The 24,463-nt window shown below is 35.3% G+C and overlaps 1 protein-coding gene across 4 annotated transcripts in view; it reads left to right on the forward strand.

Moving 5' to 3' along the window:
• The window catches only part of LNPK (lunapark, ER junction formation factor), a 92,306-nt gene extending 69,352 nt beyond the window's left edge, over positions 1-22,954 (forward strand). For 2 of the 4 annotated variants that reach the window (XM_066280842.1, XM_066280838.1), the window contains 4 exons: positions 11,321-11,426; positions 13,529-13,599; positions 14,380-14,550; positions 21,430-22,954. In XM_066280842.1, coding sequence (XP_066136939.1) covers positions 11,321-11,426; positions 13,529-13,599; positions 14,380-14,550; positions 21,430-21,668 — 587 coding nt within the window. In that variant the 3' untranslated portion in view covers positions 21,669-22,954. Of the gene's footprint in view, positions 1-11,320; positions 11,427-13,528; positions 13,600-14,379; positions 14,551-16,047; positions 16,131-16,306; positions 17,173-21,429 lie in introns of those variants that run through there. The other 2 variants (XM_066280841.1, XM_066280840.1) reach the window with 2 other exon arrangements.
• Positions 22,955-24,463: the final 1,509 nt, after the last annotated feature.

Consider the following 24,463-nt stretch of genomic DNA (forward strand, 5'->3'; position numbering starts at 1 on the left):
ATGTATAATATATTCTGCTGCTTTAGGGTGAAAAGTTCTGAAGATATCTATTAAATCCCATTGATCTATTGTGTCCTTTAAGTCTACTGTTTCTTTGTCAGTTTTATTTCTTGAGTATCTTTCAGTTGATGTTAGTGGGGTATTGAAATCCCCTACTATTATAGTATTGCTGTTGATCTCGCCCTTTATTTCCATCAAAATCTGCTTTATATATTTAGGTGCTCCTCTATTAGGCTCATAATGATTATACTTCATGTTGGATTGCTCCCTTTATCATTATGTACTGACCTTCTCTATCCCTTACTATAGCCTTTGTTTTAAAGTCTATTTTGTCAGATATAAGTATTGCTACCCCAGCTTTTTTTTTCATTTCCATTTGCATGAAATATTTTTTTCCATCCCTTTACTTTCAGTGTATGTGTATCTTTTGTTTTGAGGCGGGTCTCTTGTAGACAGCATATGTACAGATCCTGTGTTCTTATCCACGCAGCTACCCTATGTCTTTTGATTGGAGCATTTAATCCATTTACATTTAAGGTTATTATTGATATGTAGTTGTTTATTGCCATTTTATTCTTTAAATCTACATTCCTCTTTTACTAGATCCCCCCCCCCCCTTTTTTTGTTTACAACAGGCCCCTTAACAATTCTTGCAGCATTGGTTTGGTTGTAATGAATTCTGTGAATTTTTAATCTTTTTTTCTGGGAAACCTTTTATTTCTCTTTTAATTTTAAATGATAACTTTGCTGAATAAGTAAGTCTTGGTTGTAGGCTCTTATTTTGCATTACTTTGAATATTTCTTGCCATTCCCTTCTGCCCTCTGTTTCCATTGAAAAGTTGGATGTCATCCTTTTGGGGCTCCTTTGTAGGTGACTGCTTTTCTCTTGCAGCTTTTAGTATTCTTTATCTCTTAGCTTTGGTATTTTAATTATGATGTATCTTGGTGTATGTCTCTTTGGGTTCCTCTTTAATGGGATTCTCTGTGCTTCTTGAACTTGTATGACTTTTTGCTTTATCAATTTAGGGAAGTTTTTGGTTATGATTTCTTCAATCAGGTTCTCTATTCATTGTTCTTTCTCTTCTCCTTCAGGAACCTCTATTATGCAGATGTTGTTTCCTCTTCATGTTGTCACAGAGCTTTCTTAGAGTTTTCTAAGACTTTTTGATCCTTTTTTCTTTTTGCTGTTCTACTTCTGTGCTTTTGTTTATCTTGTCCTCTAAATCACTGATTCCATCCTTTGCTTCATCCAGCCTGCTTTTAATTCTTTCTAGTGTAGTCTTCATTTCTGATATTATATTTGTGATTTCTCTCTGATTCTTTATGATTTCAGTGTCCTTTTTGATGCTTTATCTCTTTATTTAGGTGCTCATTATGTCAGTCCATTGTTGCTCTAAGATCCATGAGCATCCTAACAATCATTATTCTAAACACTGGATCTGGTGTCTTGGTTATTTCCGTCTCATTCAGTTCTTTTTCTGGGGATTTCTCTTGTTGATTCATTTGGATTGCATTTCTCTGTCTTCTCATTTTGTCTCTGTATATACTGCTCCTTTGGATGTGCTCTTTGTGTAGCTAGCTGAGTATATAGGATTGGTGTTATCTGCCTCCAGGTTTCAGTTCTTTTGTTTCTAGATCTTCTTGGGTTGGCCTTAGCTGTTGTTTTTAATCTGCTGTGGACTACTTGTATTCTGCTACTGCTCTTTTTACTGTTGTGTCAGCATTTTCTGTGCCTTAGGTGGGTCAGGTGTGAGGAGCCCTTTCTTAAGATACCACTCCTAACTAGGGTTGTTAGGTCCAGAGCTGATGCTTTTTGTATCTGGCCACTGGATGTGCCAGCCCTGGACCTCCCTGGCTGGAACCTGGCACAGACCAGTGGGGGATCACTCCTTATGACCGGTCCTGAGCAACCTTAGAGCTACAAGCGATCCAGAATTTATGGCTGCCTCTGCTGGGCTCAGATGCCGTTGTAAATATCAGCTGCACTCCTAGGCTGGCCTTTATCTACTCTTAACCAGTGTGTGTGGCCTCTCTATTCCCGAGGTGTGATCTGTTTGCTGGCCCACCACTGTTGCCGCCTCCTTGGGCACTCGGGCACTGGCACTGCTGTGCATGTGGACTCACGGGCCACAGGTCAGGCTGCCCCGTGGGTACAGAATGCCTCACTGGGCTCAGTCCCCTGCCACTGGCGTGCAGGCCCCTGGGCTACCCCACCGCTACTGCCACATGGGCTGCCTCGCCAGGTTCTGCTCCCTGCCACTGTGTGGCCTGAGCACTGCAGCTGCAGCTTAGCCCTCCTGCCCTTGGGAGGGTACTCAGCAGTTTGGGAGGGGCAGTGTAGCCCAGACCTCAGCGCTCAAAACCTGTTTCCCTGATGTGCCTCCTGCTTCTAAGCGATTCTTTGCACTGACTGGAGCAGGAGAGCCTCTGGTAGGTGGGGTAATTGCTTCCCTTTGCTGGCATTGGTTCACCCAGGAAAAATGGCCACTTCACAAGGGTCAGGGTGGCTGTCCCCTACAGTCTCTCCTTGTGCCCCCAAGACTACACTGTCTTCTCACAACTCTAGTCTCCTCGGAGGTCCCTGCTCCCGGGCATAAGTGGCTGTGAACAAGGTTTTCTGCGCAGTCCCTTTAAGACAGAGTTTGGGTCTGAGAGTTCTGTCTCCCTTTTGCAAATAGTAACCCGGCTCTTTTTTTTTTTTTTTTTTTTTTGTATTTTTCTGAAGTTGGAAACGGGGAAGCAGTCAGACAGACTCCCGCATGCGCCCGACCGGGATCCACCCAGCATGCCCACCATGGGGTGATGCTCTGCCCATCTGGAGCATTGCTCTGTTGCAACCAGGGCCATTCTAGCACCTGAGGCAGAGGTCATGGAGCCATCCTCAGTGCCCAGGCCAACTTTTGCTCCAATGGAGCCTTGGCTGCGGGAGGGGAAGAGAGAGACAGGAAGGAGAGGGGGAGGGATGGAGAAGCAGATGGGCGCTTCTCCTGTGTGCCCTGGCCGGGAATCAAACCTGGGACTCCTGCACGCCAGGCTGATGCTCTACCACTGAGCCAACCGGCCAGGGCCAGTAACCCGGCTCTTATTTCAGCTAAGTACTGTCTGTATGCCTCCTCTAGTCTCTGGGGCTCCAGGCTGGGGTTCTGGTTCTGGAGTTGAGGACCCACAACTCTCTGGGAAAACCACCCCACCATGAGAGACCTTCTGGGCCGCCTCTTGCTCCTGGGAGCGGGGCAGCCCTTTCTGTGTCTCCGCCCTTCCTACCAGTCTCAGTGTGGTTTCTTTGATGATGCTTGGTTATAGATTCCTCTTAGTTTAGTCCAAAGTTGGTTTTTCAAGATGATTGTTCCTAAGTTGTAATCCACTTTGGTTCTGGGAAGTGGGAGTTGTAACATCCACCTACTCCATTGCCATTTTCTCTTCCTTACTGGCTTGCTTATTTTTCTGATGAGAATTGTGCTGTCATTCATCTGTTTCTCTGTACGTAATGTATCTTTGCTGACTGTTTTTAAGATTTTCTCTTTATCACTAGTTTTAAGCAATTTGAATATGCTGCATCTTGTTGCAAAATTATGTTTCTTGTGCTTGAAGTTTTTGATATTTTTGGATCAGTGGGTTTATAGTTTTCATCAAATATGAAAAATTTGTGTGCATTATTTCTTCAAATATTATTTAATTTACCTTCTCTTTTGTTTCTGGACTCCAATTATATGTATATTAGACAGCTCACTGATGAGTTTTTAATTTCAAAATATTTTTAGTCTTTGTGTTTCATTTTGTATGGTTTTGATTGCTATATCTTTATCAATTTTTTTTGTAATGCCCCAACTGCTGTTATCACATCTGTGGATTTTTCATCCTAGATGTAGTTTTTATCTGCAGAAGTTCAGTCTTGGTCTTCTACATTTTTTTTTTTATTTCTCTACTTAATATTGAATCTTTCCTCTAGATTTTCAAGCATATGGGATATACTCCTAAGTGTTTTAATGTCTACTAATTCTATTATCTGTCATTTCTGTTTCATTTTTTGTTGATTTTTCTCATTATGGATTGTATTTTTCTGCTTGCTTGGATGTTTAATAATTTTTTATCTGATGCCAGACATGAGTTTTTACCTTATTGGATGTGGGATGTTTTTATATTGCTATATAAAGCTCTGGATACTTAACCAGTCACCTGTGAGTTTGAAATTTTCCACTCTGGCTGGTGAAAACATGCAATAATTTTGGCTTCATGCAAGCTACTGTTACCTTTAATAATTTGGGACAGTCTTTCTCTGTCTTCAGATATTTTTGGTGTTCTTGCTCTGTGCATTCTCTTGTACCCGTTTCCCATGACCTCAAGCTGCTTTATCTTTCCCTATCAGCTTTATCCCCTATCTAAAGGAGACTGATTCAGTTCACTTGGGTTTACCGTTTCTGAGCTGTTGCCTGAAAATTAGCCAGCAAGCTGTGCCAATTAGAGGGGGGTCATCTTGTCTCTCAGAGAGTTTTAGCCTATGTTACCTGATATCCAGTGTCTTTAAAAGCGTTGTACCATAACATTTTCACAGTGTTTTAGTTGTTTTAAGTAGGAAGGTAAATATAACCCCTGTGACTCTATTATGGTTTAGAATGGACTTCTCTAATTTATTATTACACAAACTTTTAAGAGTCTGACCATTTTAAAAATTAATGTGTACAGAACCTATCATAGTTTCATGTCTTAATATATTACGTTGGTGGTTCTGAAATAGCTCATATTTAAACTTTTTTTTTTTATAGTGCAGTCTTTTGTTTTTTAAAGCAAGAGGAGTGGAGATAGTGGGGCTGACTCCCACATGCCCCCTGACCAGAATCCACTCAGCAACCCCCTGCTGGAGTCGATGCTCAAATCAACTGAGCTGTCAAGCTATCCTCAGCACCTGAGGCCATGTTCAAACCAATCGAGCCACTGGCTGCAGGAAGGGAAGAGGGAGAGAAAGAGGAGAGGGAGGGGGAGAGTAGCAGATGGTTGCTTCTCCTGTGTGCCCTGACCAAGAATCGAACCTGGGCACTGGTGGGATTAATTTAACAATCAGTTCTCTGCCCTAATGACCGTTTTAAGTATAAAAAACAATATACCGAAAGGTAGTTTATTATTTCATGCCTTTAATATTTAAAGAAGAACAATAAAAGAGGTACACAAAACCAGATTGTTATAAGAAAGTTTAAAAATATTAATGAAAAAATATTAAATAATACCTGACAACAATAAAACTGTTAAGATAATTCCACATGGCTTCTTCTTTTTTTTTTAATTTTTATTTTATTTATTCATTTTAGAGAGGAGAGAGAGAGAGAGAGAGAGAGAGAGAGAGAGAGAGAGACGGGGGGGGGGGGGGAGGAGCTGGAAGCATCAATTCCCATATGTGCCTTGACCAGGCAAGCCCAGGGTTTCGAACCGGCGACCTCAGCATTTCCAGGTCGACGCTTTATCCACTGCGCCACCACAGGTCAGGCCCACATGGCTTCTTGATTGGCATCCTCACTTGCAATTTTCTTTGCTTTTATCCGAGCATCATCGGCAATGTGATTTATACTTAACCATCTTTTCACTGTTGAAGTAAGATCCATTCCTTTACAGGTAGGCTGATTAGACTAATAGTCATTGTATAGTGTGTCCATAAAGTCATGGTACACTTTTGACCGGCCACAGGAAAGCAACAAAAGATGATAGAAATGTGAAATCTGCACCAAATAAAAGGAAAACTCTCCTAGTTTCATACCTATTCAGTGCAGTTCGATGTGGGCTCACACACAGATTTTTTAGGGCTCCTTAGGTAGCTATCCCGTATAGCCTCTACAGACTCGTCACTGACTGATGGCCTACCAGAACGGGGTTTCTCCACCAAACTGCTGGTTTCCTTCAACTGCTTATCCCACCGAGTAATGTTATTCCTATGTGGTGGCGCTTCGTTATAAATGTGCTGATATTCACGTTGCACGTTGGTCACAGATTCGAATTTAGTGAGCCACAAAACACTGAACTTTCCTCTGTACCATTCACATCTCGACTGGCATGGCTGTTGGCTGCTCCACTGTCTACACAGTGTTATGTCATCATCTGCACATGCGCACATGCTGCCACATCATCCTCCAGAAACTGGGAGGATTTTCCTTTTATTTGGTGCAGATTTCACATTTCTGTCGTCTTTTGTTGCTTTCCTGTGACCGGTCAAAAGTGCACCATGACTTTACAGACACACTGTATTTGATATATTAGAAACAGGCAACTTCTCTTCTCTGAACATATTATGTGCATCTTTGAAAACCCCTTTTTCACTCTGCTGAGCTTACAGCAATTATTCTGACACTATTTTTAGCTCTTTGAGCCCTTTCAGGAATTGCATAATTCTGGGAATTTAAAAAAATATTTTCCATAAAATCTTGATAATCAATAATAAAATGTCATTAAATATGTACAATTGTTCTTTAGCTGCTTTCCATGGAACTAGTATATCTTCAATATTCCAGTATTCTGGCTCAAAAAAATTGAAGAAATTATAATTTATTCCTATTTTGAAATTGGTTACAACATGCTTTTAAATGTTAATCCATTAGTCTCTTTTTCAAATTCGTTACGATGTTTTCAAACATCTTTCAAAAGTCTTTCCCAATGAAGCCCAACAAACTCATAATTTTCTATAAATTTTATATTTTTGAAGATTTCTGAAGTAATTAATTTATAACTTTTTTTCATATAGACTCTTCCTTTCCAAGCATTTGAAATGCTTTACTAAATCTTATCACAAGTTTTTCAGTCTTTATTATGTCTCTGTTTCTTGCCTGCAGTGCATTTGAAAGAAAATAAATTTTGTTTAAAATATCAATCATCATTGCCAAATCAATTATAAAATATATATTTTCAAGATGGGCAGCCATATCCGAGTACTTATTTGAATAAAAATAGTGATGTAGCACCGGATAAGTGCGCCCCACAGCTAGGGTTGACCTTAAACTACAGGCAGCCCATCTTAGTCCCAAAACTCTACCAAAATTTATAATTTTAATTCCAAGTTGTTTGAATATTTTGGTTAATTTAATTTGATTCTTATTGGATTGATGAAAAATAGTATATATCTTAATAAATATTTTTAAATTAATTGTTTTATTTCCTTTATTGGATCATCTAAAACAAGATGGAGGTAATGCTTTAAACAGTGCTATATTATTGTTTGGGAACTCTGCTATCCTAGTGCTCACTCCAGATTTTCTCCCAAGCCTGACACTGGCAACATCGGAGCAAAATCCTGTTAAATTTTTTCTAGTTCTTAGTAAGCCCAACATTATTTTAAACTTTCTATAACTGAAGAACATATTGTCTCTTCATCTTGTTTTTCAAATTCAGCTAGCTCAATGAAAATTGTTGGAGATGTAACTGAATCCTCAACTTTTTAGAAAAGTATAACTGGTTTGCAAGGTATCATTGAAGCTTCATCAATAGTCAAACATTTTCAGATTATTTTCAATAATTTCAGTAAATATTTTTTTTTAATTTCCTTTGCAATGAAATCAACTACTTTCACAGCAGTTTTATGTGAATGTAATCCTATTTCCATATCTATTCCATTTTTAATTTGTACTTCTGTCTCATCCTCTATGTGTAAAAGTGGTTTTATATATTTTTGCCAGGCTGTAAGCTGTAATAAATACTCTACAAGTAGTACTTAAATATGTTTCATTCATCATACCTATTACTTTTGTTATTGAATCCTGCTCACATTTTTTTAAGTTCTCTTTATAAATGTTAGGAGCTTTTGATGAAAAATGTTTTCATTTTTTCCTTAGAGAAGCTTGTTGTACCTCTTTATTTTTCCCTGATGTCTCAATCTGAAAACATTTCCATTCTTTTGGCACATGAACACTTTTCTCTTTTATGAAGGCATATTTTGCACAATACTTGCGCATAACTTTTTGTTAGAAATGACCAGTTTGTTATATTTTTCTTTAAAATTGTTATATTGTTGCACTGTCCAGCATTCAGGAAAACTATATTCAATTTTGGAGTTGTTATTATTTTTTATTTCAATAATTGATGTGCTGCTTTCTTCAAGATGGAGTGGTTGTGCTTGTGACAGTTTCTCACCATCCAAGGCCAATTCCAATATAACTGATTTCGATTTTGGGTTCTTATTGAAAAAAATTGTCAAAATCTGTTGCCTTTTTATCCTTTTAAGGTCAACTGCAAAAAAAATTTAAAGAATGTTTTATTTTAATTATTATAATAATATTTATATACAGACATTAATACCCTTAAAGATTACGAGATACTGTACAAAAACTTATTTAAAAATGTATGCATCAATAACTAAGCAAGGACATGTAATAAATAATGCAAAGCTTTACAACATATTACTACAATCACTATAGGAAATTATAGAATAAAGAGTAGGCTCCCTGGCTGGTTGGGTCAGCATTAGATCTTCTGCCTAGTGTATGGAAGTCCTGGGTTTGATTCCTGATCAGGGCACAGAGGAGAAGTAACCATCTGATTCTCCACCCCTCTTTCTTCTCTCTCTTCCTTTCCTGCAGCCATGGATCAAACAGTTTGAGCAAGTTGGTCCCAGGCACTGAGGATGGCTCTGTGGCCTCACTGCAGGCACTAAGATAGCTTGGTTGCCGAGCAACAGAGCAGCGGCCCCAGATGGGCAGAGCATCCCCTGGTAGAAGGCTTGCTGGGTGAATCCTGGTTGGTTGGGGCCCATGTGAGAGTTTGTTTCTGCCTCCCTGCCTCTCACTAAAAAAAAATAAATAAATAAAATAAAGAGTAGGCACTAATTACAAAAGAAAAAGGAAAAATTCTAAAAGATAAGCCAATGGCTGGGACAACACAAAATTATCACAAAAAATAAGCTGGTATTGCTCAAGTAAAAAAAAATATTATGTTTCAAAAAGTATGTATAAATAAAATCAGTATCAGTATTTAGAAATAAGGTATTTCAAGAATAAAGGACAGATATATAAAGGAACAAAAAAGAGTATGTAATCACAGAGCATGGAAAAAATAGAAAAAATAGAAAGTACCAACAGTGGAAGTTACATGGCAACAGATACATAGAATCACAATAGGAATTAAATTTAAATATAGGCAATAAGAGAGTACAAGTTATTAAGACATTATGCAGACAATAGCAAAGTAATAAATATTATAAACTGCATAATGATAAATTATATCGATATCAAGAGGCAGTTTGTTATATTCCTTCATCATTGTCTTTATGGCACTAAAATAAGTATAGTTTCTTCTACAGAAAACTCACATTAAAAAACTTGCTTCCTCTTGTTATGACTTTAGGAACATTGAAACGCAGGGTCTCAAGGAGAGCAGGACACTCAACAAGATTATTACAAAGTTTGTACATGAAATTTAAATCAATGACCCTCCTCCTTTGCAGTAATGTTGTTGGCTTAAGTACTTTCATAACATCGTAAGGTACATCATAAGTAACGTGGCCACGTTTATAGGATATCAATTTTGAGAACTTGTGCTGTATTCTTTTGATGCTATTTTGATGACTTTTGTAATATGGGTTCCAAACTGTTGTGTTAAATTCCAAGGTAGGTCAAATCAGGGTACAGTATAGTATTCTTAGCACGTTAATATTACAAAAATTCTTTGTGAAGGGATAAACAAAACCTAACATTTTAATGCTTTTGTTAACAATGCCTTGAAGGTGCAGTGCTTCTTTAGGGCATTTCAGCTCGACCTTTATGGGATGCATTTTGTTTGTAGCTGGTTTACCTAGTCTGTGACCTGTAATTTTGGATAAATTGAAGGAATTGATCTTAGAGAGCAAGGATTTTACTTGTTCAGTGTACGCTGTTTGATGTGGTGATTCCCCCAAGTTAAAAATCACTACATTGTTTGCTCTAAGACATCTGTCTTCAAACTCTCAGGAGAAATTTTTGTCCACATGTGGTCATATCATAAACTTATATAAACAAAGCACTGTGCTTATACTATTGATAAGTATTAATCAGAACATACATTTTCTTCATTTTATTGATACTAAATGAAAATTTCTAGGCTGAATAAATAAATGGCATAGGCTATGCAGATTAAATATGATCAAATAATGTGTATGACAAACCTGTTTGTGACAGGAAAGTTGTGATCATTCTTCCACTGCTTCTAAAATGGGTGATAGGCCCTGGCTGGTTGGCTCAGTGGTAGAGCGTCGGCCTGGCGTGCAGAAGTCCTGGGTTCGATTCCCGGCCAGGGCACACAGGAGAAGCACCCATCTGCTTCTCCACCCCTCCCCCTCTCCTTCCTCTCTGTCTCTCTCTTCCCCTCCTGCAGCCGAGGCTCCACTGGAGCAAAGATGGCCCAGGCGCTGGGGATGGCTTCTTGGCCTCTGCCTCAGGCGCTAGAGTGGCTCTGGTCACAACAGAGCGACGCCCTGGAGGGGCAGAGCATCGCCCCCTGGTGGGCAGAGCATCGCCCCTGGTGGGCGTGCCGGGTGGATCCCGGTCAGGCGCATGCGGGAGTCTGTCTGACTGTCTCTCCCCGTTTCCAGCTTCAGAAAAATACAAAAAAAAAAAAAAAAGTAAAATGGGTGATAAAATAACCCTTGAAATATTTCTATTGGTTCATTGTGTCCTAGCTTCCTATTGGTTTCACCATTTGGGGTACACCAGCACACTTGTAATATCTTGAGGAAATTTGAGGCTTAACACAAAGCTGAAACAAATGACAGCTTGTCACCCCCTGGTTGTTTGGCACTTTTTCTCTTTATGTTATATGTTTGTTTACTGAAGTAACAAACACGAGGGAATTAAAATATAGTATTCCATCAAAGGTATAATGAGTTTATGAAATGAATACATATTTCAAGCATAGTTCTGTCAAATTTTTTTCACCTATGGACAGAATGAACATTACTGCGGGTGCTTAGAATGAATACGCTGTTGCGCAGATGGACATTAAAAAAAAAGTAAAGAATGTAAATTTGTGATTTTCACACTGGACAGCTGCTCAGGCACCCACCTTAGAGAGAACCCTGATTACAAGTGCTGTCTTGACAGCCTTTTGCCGAACTCAACAAAAAGGTTTCGGTTCTGCCGAACCAGTGTGAACAGGCTGAATCTCACCACTGAACCTGGGACATTCAGACATGGGTCCAACACTCAATCCCCTGAACCACCAGCCAGGGCTTATAATGCAGTCTTCTTAATGAAAAATTGAAAGTTCTAGAGAGGTTTATAAAAATCAACATTATTTTCTGTTAATATAGTTTAATTTCTGAGAAGCATAGATAGTTCTTGGTAACTGAATTAAAATGTATTTGTTTATTTACCAGGTCTTCACCCGCCAGGTCCACCTTTAGCAAGACCCATTCTCCCCCGGGAACGAGGTGCTTTGGATAGAATTGTTGAATATTTAGTTGGTGATGGTCCACAAAACAGGTAGTGTTTACTAGGGTGGTGTTCATTTATTTAAATGAAAATGAAGAAAAAGTTTATTGGTCATGGTGTGTATGTTGAATGTGCACCCACTAGATTTCTATAGTTTTATGGCTCCTGTTTTCTTATTTTAAAACATAATGGAATATTTTATAGCCCTGCAAAAGAGTACCTATCCAAGTGTTTCTTTTTTTCCAGTAGGATAAAGTATCTAGATAAAAATAAAGAATAAAATATGTATAGTATATAACAGAAAATATAAGTATATTGTTGCCCTACTCTATTATAATTCTACCCTATGGTTATTTTTAGAAAAATTGATTCATTTCACTAAACTTTTAAACTTGAAGAGCACACAAATACTGAAAACATGGTAGGTTGTAAGAAATAGAGTTTTATAGATGTCAGTACTGGACTTGGTGATGGTGATAATTTTAATAAGGATAATTTACATGTATTTGGCATTTCCAGTTCTCAAAATGCTCTTCCAATTATTACTTGATTCTTAAATAATTCTAGGATTATGGTATGATTTGAGCAAAGCAATTGTCATAGAATAGACTTAAAAATTATTTGGGGGTAGTAGAGTAGATACTTGACAAGATTATTGGTTAATATTATCAATTTAATAAAGAGACTAGAATTTAAAGCTAATATAATAAATTGTAAAGTTATTCAAAACAGAATGCTGTTTAATAGGGCCAAATATTTTGTTAAGTACAATCACAGAGAGTAGAGTGAATTTATAAATAGAAAATGAGGAAGATGTTTGAGTATAACTGGGATAGATACAGGAATTAATTATGATGTATAAAAATTAACCTTTGGACTGTACTAAACAAATAATTTCTTTCTTACAAGACTTCCTCATTATGAATCTCTAAGAGGTTCCATCATTTCTAGTCTTACCTGACCACAGACCTGAAGCCTGTCGTCCCCAGGAATATACTTTAGTAAACACTGAAATTTATTTATTTATTTATTATTTTTTTAAAATAAATTTTTATTAATGTTAATGGGATGACATTAATAATTCAGGGTACATATATTCAAAGAAAACATGTCTAGGTTATCTTCTCATTAAATTATGTTGCATACCCCTCGCCCAGAGTCAGATTGTCCTCTGTCACCCTCTATCTAGTTTTCTCTGTGCCCCTCCCCCTCCCCCTAAATCTCTCCCTCCCTCCCTCCTGCATCCTTCCTCCCTCCACCCCTGGTAACCACCACACTCTTGTCCATGTCTCTTAGTCTCGTTTTTATGTTCCACCAATGTATGGAATCATGTAGTTCTTGTTTTTTTCTGATTTACTTATTTCACTCCATATAATGTTATCAAGATCCCACCATTTTGCTATAAATGATCTAATGTCATCATTTCTTATGGCTGAGTAGTATTCCATAGTGTATATGTGCCACATCTTCTTTATCCAATCTTCTGTTGAAGGGCTTTTTGGTTGTTTCCATGTCTTGGCCACTGTGAACAGTGCTGCTATGAACATGGGGCTACATGTGTCTTTACGTATCAATGATTCTGAGGTTTTGGGGTATATACCCAGTAGAGGGATTGCTGGGTCATAAGGTAGTTCTATTTTCAGTTTTTTGAAGAACCACCATACTTTCCTCCATAGTGGTTGTACTACTTTACATTCCCACCAACAGTGTATGAGGGTTCCTTTTTCTCCACAGCCTCTCCAACATTTGTTATTACCCGTCTTGTTGATAATAGCTAATCTAACAGGGGTGAGGTGGTATCTCATTGTAGTCTTGATCTGCATTTCTCTAATAACTAATGAAGCAGTAAACACTGAAATTTAAGTGTTCTATCATATTACCAAATATTTCTGCTAACTTAATAAGGATATATTCGTTTGATTGTTGCTTAGTTTATTTTTAATTTGGTGTATAAATTATATTTTAAAATAGTTGATATTTTGGCTGGTATGTTTAAAGAGTATTATTTATTGTTTACTTAAAATATCTAATCAGTTATGACATATTTAGCTATGCTAAAATATAAATGAGCTGTGATGGCTAAAGTAGCCCCCTCCCCCCATAGGCTTTGTTTGCATTTGTTACTAATTTGTTTATTTTTCCTTTCGGTATAGGTATGCCCTTATATGTCAACAGTGTTTTTCTCATAATGGCATGGCTTTGAAAGAAGAATTTGAATACATTGGTAAGAATTATTGGGCAGTTAGCTTTAAATATTTCACTCTCAAATATGTCATTCTATGCCCGTTCCCATGGAATACCATTTTATTTTTGGTACTGGCTCTGTATATATTGTTCAGGCATGTTGTTCTTATTTAGAACACAGAGCAAAGCAGGAAAGATAACAGGTTTTTTCACAACAGTGTACAACCTCTAGGCCAGTTGTTCATAAAGTTCACTGCATCAGAACCACCTGAAGAGCTTTTAAAAATTATGTCCAAGGCCCACCTACAAAAAGTCTGCTTTCATTGGTCTGGGGTAGGGTTCTAGGCATCAGCATGGTTTTAAAGCTCCTCAGGTGATTTTCATATGTAGCCACTATTAAAAAATATTGTACTAAATTAATTATGCTTCTCAACTATGACATACTACATTTTCTTGGGTAAATTAGTGAGTGAGGTTCTGGGTGTAAAAGTATCTTATGATTCTGGTGACTAGAAATTAATTTCTGTAATATGTTTAGGTCATTATATATTGTTTTGATATTAGTTAATGTGCTATATATAACTTATCTTTTCTGCTTTAAAATTAATATTCTAATAATAATTAGAAAGTATGCTTTAAAATTAGCTTTGGTTAGAACACCTGCAATAATATTACTAAAACCATATGTAATTTTACAAGGGATAAATAACTTTTGAAAGGTTCTTTGACTATTTGCAAAAGTAATCTTGAGAATTATTGATTAGTTTTTAAGTTTTCTTTGGTTTGTGATTTTATTTTATTTTTTTAAAATTGTCTGCAGCTTTTCGATGTGCCTACTGTTTTTTTTTGAACCCTGCAAGAAAAACAAGACCCCAAGCTCCAAGACTTCCAGAGTTTAGTTTTGAAAAGAGGCAGGCTGTGGAAGGCTCAAGTTCAGTTGGTCCCTTGCCCTCAGGAAGTATGATTTCATCAGAGAATGAGATCAGTCAAGGTATGAATATGTTAATGAAGAGTTTTGTCTTAATAATGTTTGCCATTTAACAATTACAGCATAATGCTTTAAATAAGAATAGATTTTTTTATCAGATTTTGCAGCATGCATATATCAGCTATTGCTCTGATACTGTAGCTTCCTGTGTGATTGGTATGATGTGTTTTAATTTTAAAATACAGGTTATATCTTGTTAAGCAACATCCAGCAATAGCTAGGTAAACATTGTTTAGAGTGACCTCTTCTAATAACTGTTAGATCTAACTAGTAATGTTTTTATGGAATCTTTTTAAAAATTTTACTTAAATGAAGCAGAATATTAGAATTATGAAACTATTACCTGTAGGGGTAAAGTTCTTACAAAGTTTATAATTAACATTGATAAAATAGGGTGTGCTTACCACTTGCGTTATTAGAGGTTACCATAAAGCAGGAAACTGGAATTGGAAGGTCATCCTTGTACTTTTATATGACTATGTTGATAGGACTGGTGTTTCTTTGAAACAATTTATCTTGGTCCAGGAGACTGACATTGCTGACACATGCCTTGATGTAAACAGCCTTATTTTAGAGAAACAGAACTTTTCAGAATTCATTGTTTTAGACCTCACCTTGCAAATTCTATTTTCAGAATGCTTGGGTAAGTTTCATGAAAAAGTAGAAAAGGTGAGTTAGAAGATTTGACTGTTAATTGCCAACTATTTCTTGCTGTTAATATGAAGTGAGGAGCTGTTTGTTAAGCAGCTCTGATTTATGAAGACTGATAAAATTATGACACAAGCCATGATATTTTGGTGTTAGGCCCAGTATAGAAAAAAAATCCATATTGGATGTTGAGTTCACCTAGTTTATTTAGCAATCAATATTTATTCTTTTAATTTCTAGGAATTATCATTGCTTTAACCAAGAGTAATTTGAGACAGGACTTTTCAGATATTAGAAGTTTATTATGAAAATTTGTGTGTGTCTTATTTTTTTTTTAACTTTGAAGAATTAACCTAAAATATGTGTGTTGATTTGGGTTTGGCTTTTGGCTTACTAACAAATACCAAAATGAGTTTGGATACAGAGAGCCATGACAAGAGGCCTGTATACTTCCGAAAGTGAATCGATGCATTCGTTTTTCTCCAAGTCTGCAACATCAACCCCAAACACAATATCACATTGTTTCTTTTGCTTAAGTCATGCTCTGAGCTGCATGCTGCCACATGCAAATCGTCCGCCTTGCCATTGAAGCCTCTTGGAACTGAAAAATGAAAGAATTTCATACTGAAGATGCCTAGTGGAAAAATTGAAGTTCTTTTCATGAGTAACCTTGCTTATGAAAGCTAAAGTGAATATTTGAAAGCCAATAGTTGGGACAAAAATAAAAAGAAAAATCTGCCAACAAAATAAAAATCTTGATTATGAGTCCAGTGCTTTATATCTTCTGCTAAGGTCGAGATGGATAGTTAGCACACAACACCCAGCTATACCTTTCCTTCTCATCTAATCTAGGAGGAGCAATATCCCAGATGTCTCATTTTCTGTCTGAATTCTCCGGAAGGAAGTCTAACTGTCTCATATTCAACCCTAATAAGGTAATATTAATAGGTGAAGACAAAACTTGAGTCAGGGTCTGATAATTTAACAGTACTAGAAACTGAAGCAACAGTTCCCTTTGGTTAAGAGAGCCTGTAGAGTAGTAACTTTTTCATACTTCTCTTTGGATTCATTTAAATGGCTATGAGTACCTTTTACTTCTTTGGCTTTCCAGAAGACTGAACTTTTCTCCAAGACTCCTATATCAACACTGCGATATACAGTAATCAGTTCCAGGCTGCATTCCTTTAGTAAGTGACTGGAAGTATTTCTTAAGAACAGAGAAGCTGCATTTGTTTTGGACACTGGAGACATACCTCTATGATTAAATTGAACTGTTAAGTAAGATCATATCATCTCAATCATCTACTCTGTGCTGGCACTATAATTGAAGGCTTGATTTCTGATTTCTGCATTCTTGCTATAAGAAACTTAAGGTCTAAAAAATTTTTTTCTGCTAGAATTTTTATATTTTTTAAGTATTGAAATGGCTTGTGGATAGCAGCAAAAACTGTATAGATTAGGTTATTGAATTTATAGATGGAATAAAAAGGTAACTTTTCTCCATCTGCATTTTTCTTTTACTGAATATTCTAAAACCATTTATATGAATAATTTAGAATCAATAAATCTGTGATGTGAGACTTTGAAATTAAGTTTTGTCTTGATTCTGCTACTGGAAGATTTTACATTTAGGATGAGGCACAAGGCTTTTGAAAATTTTGGGCCACTCCTTAGAACAACATATGAAATCTTGGGAAGTTTTCACTGAAGAGGAGACCTAGAAGAAATTCTTCCATTAATTGCTCATTTGAATTTCTAGAATATTTTCCTAGATTTGTGTATACAGATGCTTTGGTAATAGAGTATTAGAGAAACATAAGAAATTAGGACTATGGATTGGCTTTATCTAAGCATCCTAGTTATGGTATGCCAAATTAATGAACTGCTTTTAGGTTCCTTGGATTCTTTGATGTTTAAATAGATAATAGAGTAATACTTGAATCTCTGCTAAGTCACCTTAAAGTGGTTTATCAGTTTTGCTTTTTCAAAAAACACACATTTCAAAATACCTGATTATATAGCATTTTTTTATTAGATATAAGAGAGTAAGAGGTTTCTCCATTGTTAGTATACTAGTACAGTGATTTTAGGCTAGCATGTTTAAAAAATATTATTACTGTTTTCATTGCTCAATTATATATGTCTGGGTTTTATGTAATTATTTTAGGAGAAAATAGCTTTTATTCAACTGGAAATAACTTGCTAATAATAAAACTTATGGCATCTAATCAGTACTTTCAAAAATAGCATGTAAAATTTATATAGGGTGAAATTTATCTTGGTAATCTGATTTTTGCTCTTCCCTTCCTGTCTTTTAAGCAGTGTGCTGTTACTATTCGATTATGTTGAACTAGGGAAAATTCTATTTTTAATATTGTTTGTTATGTTGTTCTAGGATATTAAAGTACTTAATAATGTACATTTTGTTGAATTCTATATATTTGCCAGATTTAAAAAGCTTATACCTTTGTTTATATTTAATTATGACAGTTTACCTAATGTAAACTTCACTGTAGTGTGTTATTGCTTGCTTATTTTAGACATAGAGATCTTTTGGCCCTCTGATTTCCTTTCTAAAACACCTACACTGAATAATTTTATATCACTGCTTAATAATGATATTCTTATGCATCTAATAGATTTGTTCACCAATGGTAAATAAATAGTATTATGTGTATTGAATGAGCTATTTTCTCATAGTTGGTTATTATTTAATTAAGCCACTGGGGAGTTTTGGGATGAAATTTATATCTTTGTTGCTTAAAATAAGTTGGCCATTTCCCTTAAGACAGAAAAATCTTGTAAAAACTTTTTTGTTTAAAACCTATAAGTTCATAAACAAATTGTTTTAATTTAACAAATTTTCTTTGGACAGGTTTTATAGTTTATAGTGAGTACTGATGTGTTAGCAAGACGAATTTTGTTGTTAAACAGGAATAAAATATATATGAATTCACCAAAATATGAGGAGTTTTCAAAGGCATAATCTAAATAGAATCATGTATTTTTTGGTGGAAATTATATATTTCCTTTAGAAATATATGAAATTGTTTTGCTACAGTATCCTTTAATTTTCTTAGAAGATTATTTTCTCAAGAGATACACTAAAAACCTTAAGATAAGCTGATGTTTTTACATGTTGTTGCATGAGTGTGGTTTATAGGGGAGGCATTGTTACTGGTTTTACAGTTATACTCAGTTTTATGATTTTGAGTTGTCTAGTTGAGTTGAGGCTTCTCCCCCAAAGAACTGGAAGCCAATTTCTACCATTCGGTAGACAGAATTTCTGTTTTAAGATTACTGGTGTAGGGATGGAGAAAGGAACAAATTTCATGGGTCATTTTGTTTTGTCACATTGCAATACATTCTTTTCTTGGCATTACAGATGCCAAAGTTGATTTTAAAGATTTTCTTAAAGATGGAATTAGATTATTCAGGTAATGTTGTTTCAATTTTAATTTAAACTGATGTGACTCCAAAAGCTGCTGTTTCTTTTAATGTTTTATGCCCAAATGTTGACATCGTCTGTAATGTATTTTATACCACCAAGTTATTTTAAGTTACAACTTCACAGAAAATATTTATTGTTTTTTTTTTAGACTAGGCAAATGATACTATCCCATAGAAATAAAGTACCTTTAGAATACCCTTAATCATGTGATAAAGCTCTGTGGTTTAGTTATTAAACTAATAAGTATTTTTCTGCTTTTGGATATCTAGTTCACTTAAATCTTGTTTGGATCCGACTTCTCACAAAATAGCGTTAGCATCCAAACATTGAGTATCTATGTCATTTAGACTAGCCGGTATCTACATTATAGGCATCATGGCATATGCCAGTTTTTTTTGTAGTATTAATGCTGTTAAAATTACTTTTCTGCAGATTCACCTAGGAGAGGTGAAGTAGTCATTAATAGGCATTTTGGTTATTTTTAAGCACTACCTATTATTTCACCAATTTTGGTCTTTCATATATTCTCTGGACTGCAATGTGGTTTTGATGATCAAGCTTGCATATAATATTATTATCTAATTATATCAGCACACGGTATTTTTTAGAATTCACTATTGTAGACATTTAAAAACTAAATGGCCCTGGCTAGATAGCTCGGTTGGTTAGTGCATTGAGCACAGAGGTTGCTAGTCAATCCTCAGTCAAGGCACATACTGGAACAGATTGATGTTCCTGTCTGTATCACTCTGTCCCTTCTCTCTCACTAAAATGAATAAATAAATAAAAAAATTAAAAAATAAAAAATAAATGGATTTGAATAGTGATGTGTTTCTGAAAATAATTATATCACAGAACTTGAATATGAGAAACAATGAACTTTAATACCTCTCCTGTTCAGCACTGAGACGGTCTGTCAAACAAAATATGAAAAACTCTGGGTCTATATTCACGTAAAGACGTTTATTGTTGAGTCGAGTCCTGAATTTTGAGTTTTTAATTTTTAGTGTGACTTTATTGGCTTGTTTATGAAGGCTTTACTAAATTGTACCAAATTGTGAAGTTCTTGACAAGTAAGTATTAGTCTGTGACCAGAGAATGGTGGAAAACCATGACTTCAAATTCTATCCTGGATAAATTCGGTATGGGTAGAATTATAAGTGGTTGACAACTCCTGAAGTTTTCTTCTGAAGAACTAACTTGCCCCTGTAGCAGAAATGATCTGTACATGTCCATAGAATTTCATTTGCACTTTCTGCTTTTTCTTTATGCCCTGAAATATTCAAATAGCAAACTCAGATGACCTACTGCTTTTTACCTTGGATCTTTGTATTATTTGAAGTGGTGTAGCAATGCCATTTAAGTTCCTTTTAAGATAAAAATAATATTTTTGTGATATTTAGCAAAATATGATTCCTTTCTACTTTTTGTGATTATGTGATGTTTTCGTACAGTAAGACCTCATTAACTTGGATGTTCCTAACTTTGCAAATTTGGCCCTTTATTCTATATGAAAAAGAGGAAAGTTTGTAATTAATTCTGTAAACTAGAATCTAAAATATGTTTATAGAAATAATTCTTTTAAAATATTTTTAATCTTGGCATAGAGTATGAGATATAATTTATATTTAGTAAAACTGACATGTTAAAACCATGAACTTATAAAATTTTCAGGTTAACGTGTGTACATATAGCATTAATTTTTTTGTAAAGCTATTGATTAAATTTATTTAGCAAAATATGCACCTGCACACACACATTGTACTATACAAGGAACTAAAATAGAACTTTTTACTAATGTAGAATGGCCTTTTCTCCAAAAATTTCAAATCAATAACATTTGTAGTATTTTATAAAAGATTTTCTATGAAGGTAGGAAAATCTGCTTATTTGTTTAACTAATGTGGTTTGACCATTTTTTTTTAGCAAGAGTATTAGTTTCTATTTATTATAAAAACAAAGCGGTTCTTGTTATTCCATCTTCTATCCCATTCATTAAACTTTAAAGAATTATAGGGACTTTATTTACAAAATTTTATTATTATTAAATTATTATTAAGGGATTTGAATTTAATGAAACTCAAAGGAGTTTAAAGGGAACAAACTTCAGATAAGGGACCAAGACTGACTTTGTTTCTATAATAGATACTGGGATGAAAACCCCTTCCCTTTCGCTCCCTAGCATTCTAGGTATGTAGCTTATTCTGACCCAGATGTTTAAATCCTAAGCATTTGTCTTACACAGAGGGATGAAGGAAGACTTGTTATATTTTTGGAAAAGGTGGATCCTGACTTCTAAGTCCTTGGATAATAGAGATGTAAATCAGTGTGGGAAATAGCACTGCTACATACACACAAAAGTACACATTACATATTGCTCACATGGTTGTCTGGGCATAAGGGAGACCATTCCTTCAGGAAACATAATCTAAAAGTTAATACATTTACTTTGTTTGCTAGGCTGTTTTCTTATAGCACATAATTCTGTTGTGGCTTTGTTTGATTAGACATTCAACTTTCAAATACAGGCAAATTCCTAAATATTATGTAAGTTTCTAAATTTTATTAAAATATGGAGCTTTAGATAAAAGTATGTTAATGAGTTGTTTCCTCAGATTGTTTTTTCTTAATTTATATGCTATAGGAAGTTAAGAACGCACTTTAAAAAAATTAAGGATAATGTTAAATCATTCTACTGTTTCTTAGTCCATCTTATCTTTTGCTTATCTTATTTAGCAGTTTTAACATACGGTATTCCTGAAGTGTTAACTCTATCTTTTCAGAATCTTTAGAAGAACAAGATATTTTAAATAACACTTCAGAACAGACAGAGGACAAAATAACAGATACAGAGCAGACAAATGAAGTGATTGATAAAGGATCTGGCATAGAGGAACCAGAGGAAAAGCAAGAAGAGACCGAGAATGAGGAATCCTCAATGAATGAAGCCAAATCAACTGTTCCCAGAGCTGATTCTATTCCTAATCCTGAACTAAGTGGAGAATCTTTGATGACAATGTAGTAAATGCCTCCATGTGCCTTCAACTGGATATTTGGAGTTTTTTTGATGTCAGTTATTGCTTTTTAGGTGGTGCTTTTTTTTTCTGTTAGGATGTGCTTGATATCATTTGAATTCGGATTGCCTAGCTATTTCATGTCAAAGCTATATCTACTAGGTATTAAACTAAAAGCAAGTGATATCAGTAAAGTAAGATCATTTTGAATGTACAAAGACCTACACTGTTTAGACAGCTTTTGGAAAATTTTTTCCATTCTAAAAGTAAACAAACGTGATTGCAAACTTGTTTTTTATACGTGTAACCTGTAAATAATATCCATTTTGACATAGGAAGAACTTTGGTTAGGAATAAGTTCTAATAGTGTTTATTTTAAAGAATGAAACTCAGTTAAGATTTTTAATACTTCATCATTAAAAGTGGATAGAATTTTCACTTGCAAGATATTTTCCAGGGGGGAAATGTCTATTTAGGTATTTACATTAAGCAGTATGAAAGTTTTACCCATAGTTATATAGGCATTGGTACGAATTTCAGTACGAATGCAGTTGATCAGTCAAGTGCAGCGTTTCTTTTGCTGACTCATATTTTGCAGCTAGGCCAAAGGCACATAATGTATATAATTTATGTTTACATAATAACATATAGGAAATATTTCTGCACTTGACTGTACTTGAATTCTGAGTATTATTTATACTTGTAAAATAATGATAATATTGTGAATTTTGTGCTCTTGTGTGTATTTTGTTGAGGAAAATAAGGATCTGGCATTGTTTATTTTTGTTAAATATCTAGACTTCTTCAGACAGAATTTTAGTGGATGATAAGCTACCTGAAAAATCTTAGTAGGAAGAGTTCATGATACAGTAAGTCTATAAATACTGCTGAGGCAAAGTATGATGCTTTTATTCAGACTTGCTACCTTTTGAATTCAGAGATGAAGGGACATTTAGAGGTTCTAATCAGAGATTAGGTTTTTCTGATTCAAGAAAGCCATGGGCCATGTGTAATTTTTAATTTTGAGAGATATATAAGTTTTGTGAGAATAGGCTGTTACTGATATTTCATTGGATTTAATATGTGTATTAAAGATTAACTGGGAAGAAAAATTTAACCCACAATGGTAATTTTTGGACCTTAAAAGTGGTGTGGTTTTCTTTTCTGTCTTTTATTTCTCTTCTCCATTATTAAAAATAAATGAAATCAAGTTATGACAAAAGGAGAAATATATAGGAATGGTGTATATGGCAAATATTTCTAAGTTGTACACAGTTTAATAAAAAGTCAATAAAGTAACATTTAAAATTTATTGTTATGATTTAATTTATTATTTTTGGTAAGTATACTGCTCATGAAAATTAGGGGATATTTCAAAGTTAATATAAAGTGATAAAATATCCCCTAATTTTTGTGAGCAGTATATTTTTAAGGAACTCATTATGTTAATAGTCTGAGGCATCATGGCATAGTGACCAGAGTTTTCAAGATTATAGAACTGGGCTTAAATTCTGGTTCTGCAGTTTTGCACAAGTCACCTGATATCTCTGAGATGGCTTTTTCATTTGTAAAATGGGAAAAGTAATACTTTTTTGGGGTATGGAATATAAGGATGATTAAAAATAATTTATGTAATATGCCTACCTCACTTCCTGATAATAGATATTAAGTAAATGGTAGCATTTTATTTTATTTTTTTAAAGATTCATTTTTAGAGAGGAGAGAGAGAAGGGGGGAGAAGCAGGAAGCCTCAACTCCCATATGTGCCTTGACCAGGCAAGCCCAGGGTTTCGATCCAGCAACCTCAGTATTTCCAGGCCGATGCTTTATCCACTGCACCACCACAGATCAGGCATAAATGGTAGCATTTTATATTATTGATATCCTTGTGAAATTTGAAAAGACCATCAATTCTTCCTCTTGCAGATAAGGAAATGAAAAAATATGAACATATATATAATTTAGCTGCTCAGAATCAAGCCAATGTTTTCTGCATTAGTTTTTTATCTATCATATACTTGAATGTAGATATATAGATTAAGGAAATATGAACCTAAGACTATGGGATATAAATTCTATGGAATATCATCTTTTTTGGATGAATTTCATTAGGTTTTAGTAACACCTTGCTGAATCTTGTTATAAAACATTCAAATTCTGATGTACATTGCTTGAAAATGCCCCAGAGAAATATAATTTAGTGATAGAATCAAGCAAATATTATGAGAACTATCTTTGAAAGAAATATGAAATGTTAAAAGGGGATTAGTAAAGGCCCTGGCTGGTTGCTCAGTGGTAGAGCGTTGGCCTGGTGTGCAGGAGTCCCAGGTTTGATTCCCGTCCAGGGCACACAGGAGAAGTGCCCATCTGCTTCTCCACCTTCCCCTTCTCCTTCCTCTCTGTCTCTCTCTTCCCCTCCCGCAGCCAAGGCTGCATTGGAGCAAAGTTGGCCTGGGCGCTGAGGATGGCTCTGTGGCCTCTGCCTCAGGCACTAGAATGGCTCTGGTTGTAACAGAGTGATAACCCAGATGGGCAGAGCATCGCCCCCTGGTGGGCATGCCGGGTGGATCCCCGTAGGGAGCATGCGGGAGTCTGACTGCCTCCCGGTTTCAAACTTCAGAAAAATACAAAAAAAAAGGGGGGGATTAATAAAAATGTGACAAGTAATATGCCATAATTGTATAGTACCCTTTAAAATAGAAAAGTTTATTCTGATATTGTTATAATAAACAGTTAATAGTTGAAAGAGTGGTGAAATGTCCTATTTCTGATTATAAAGGCTAGTATATATGAGGGAAAGCAA

Source organism: Saccopteryx bilineata, chromosome 5 (genome assembly GCF_036850765.1).
Source record: "Saccopteryx bilineata isolate mSacBil1 chromosome 5, mSacBil1_pri_phased_curated, whole genome shotgun sequence".
NCBI classification, from domain to species: domain Eukaryota; kingdom Metazoa; phylum Chordata; class Mammalia; order Chiroptera; family Emballonuridae; genus Saccopteryx; species Saccopteryx bilineata.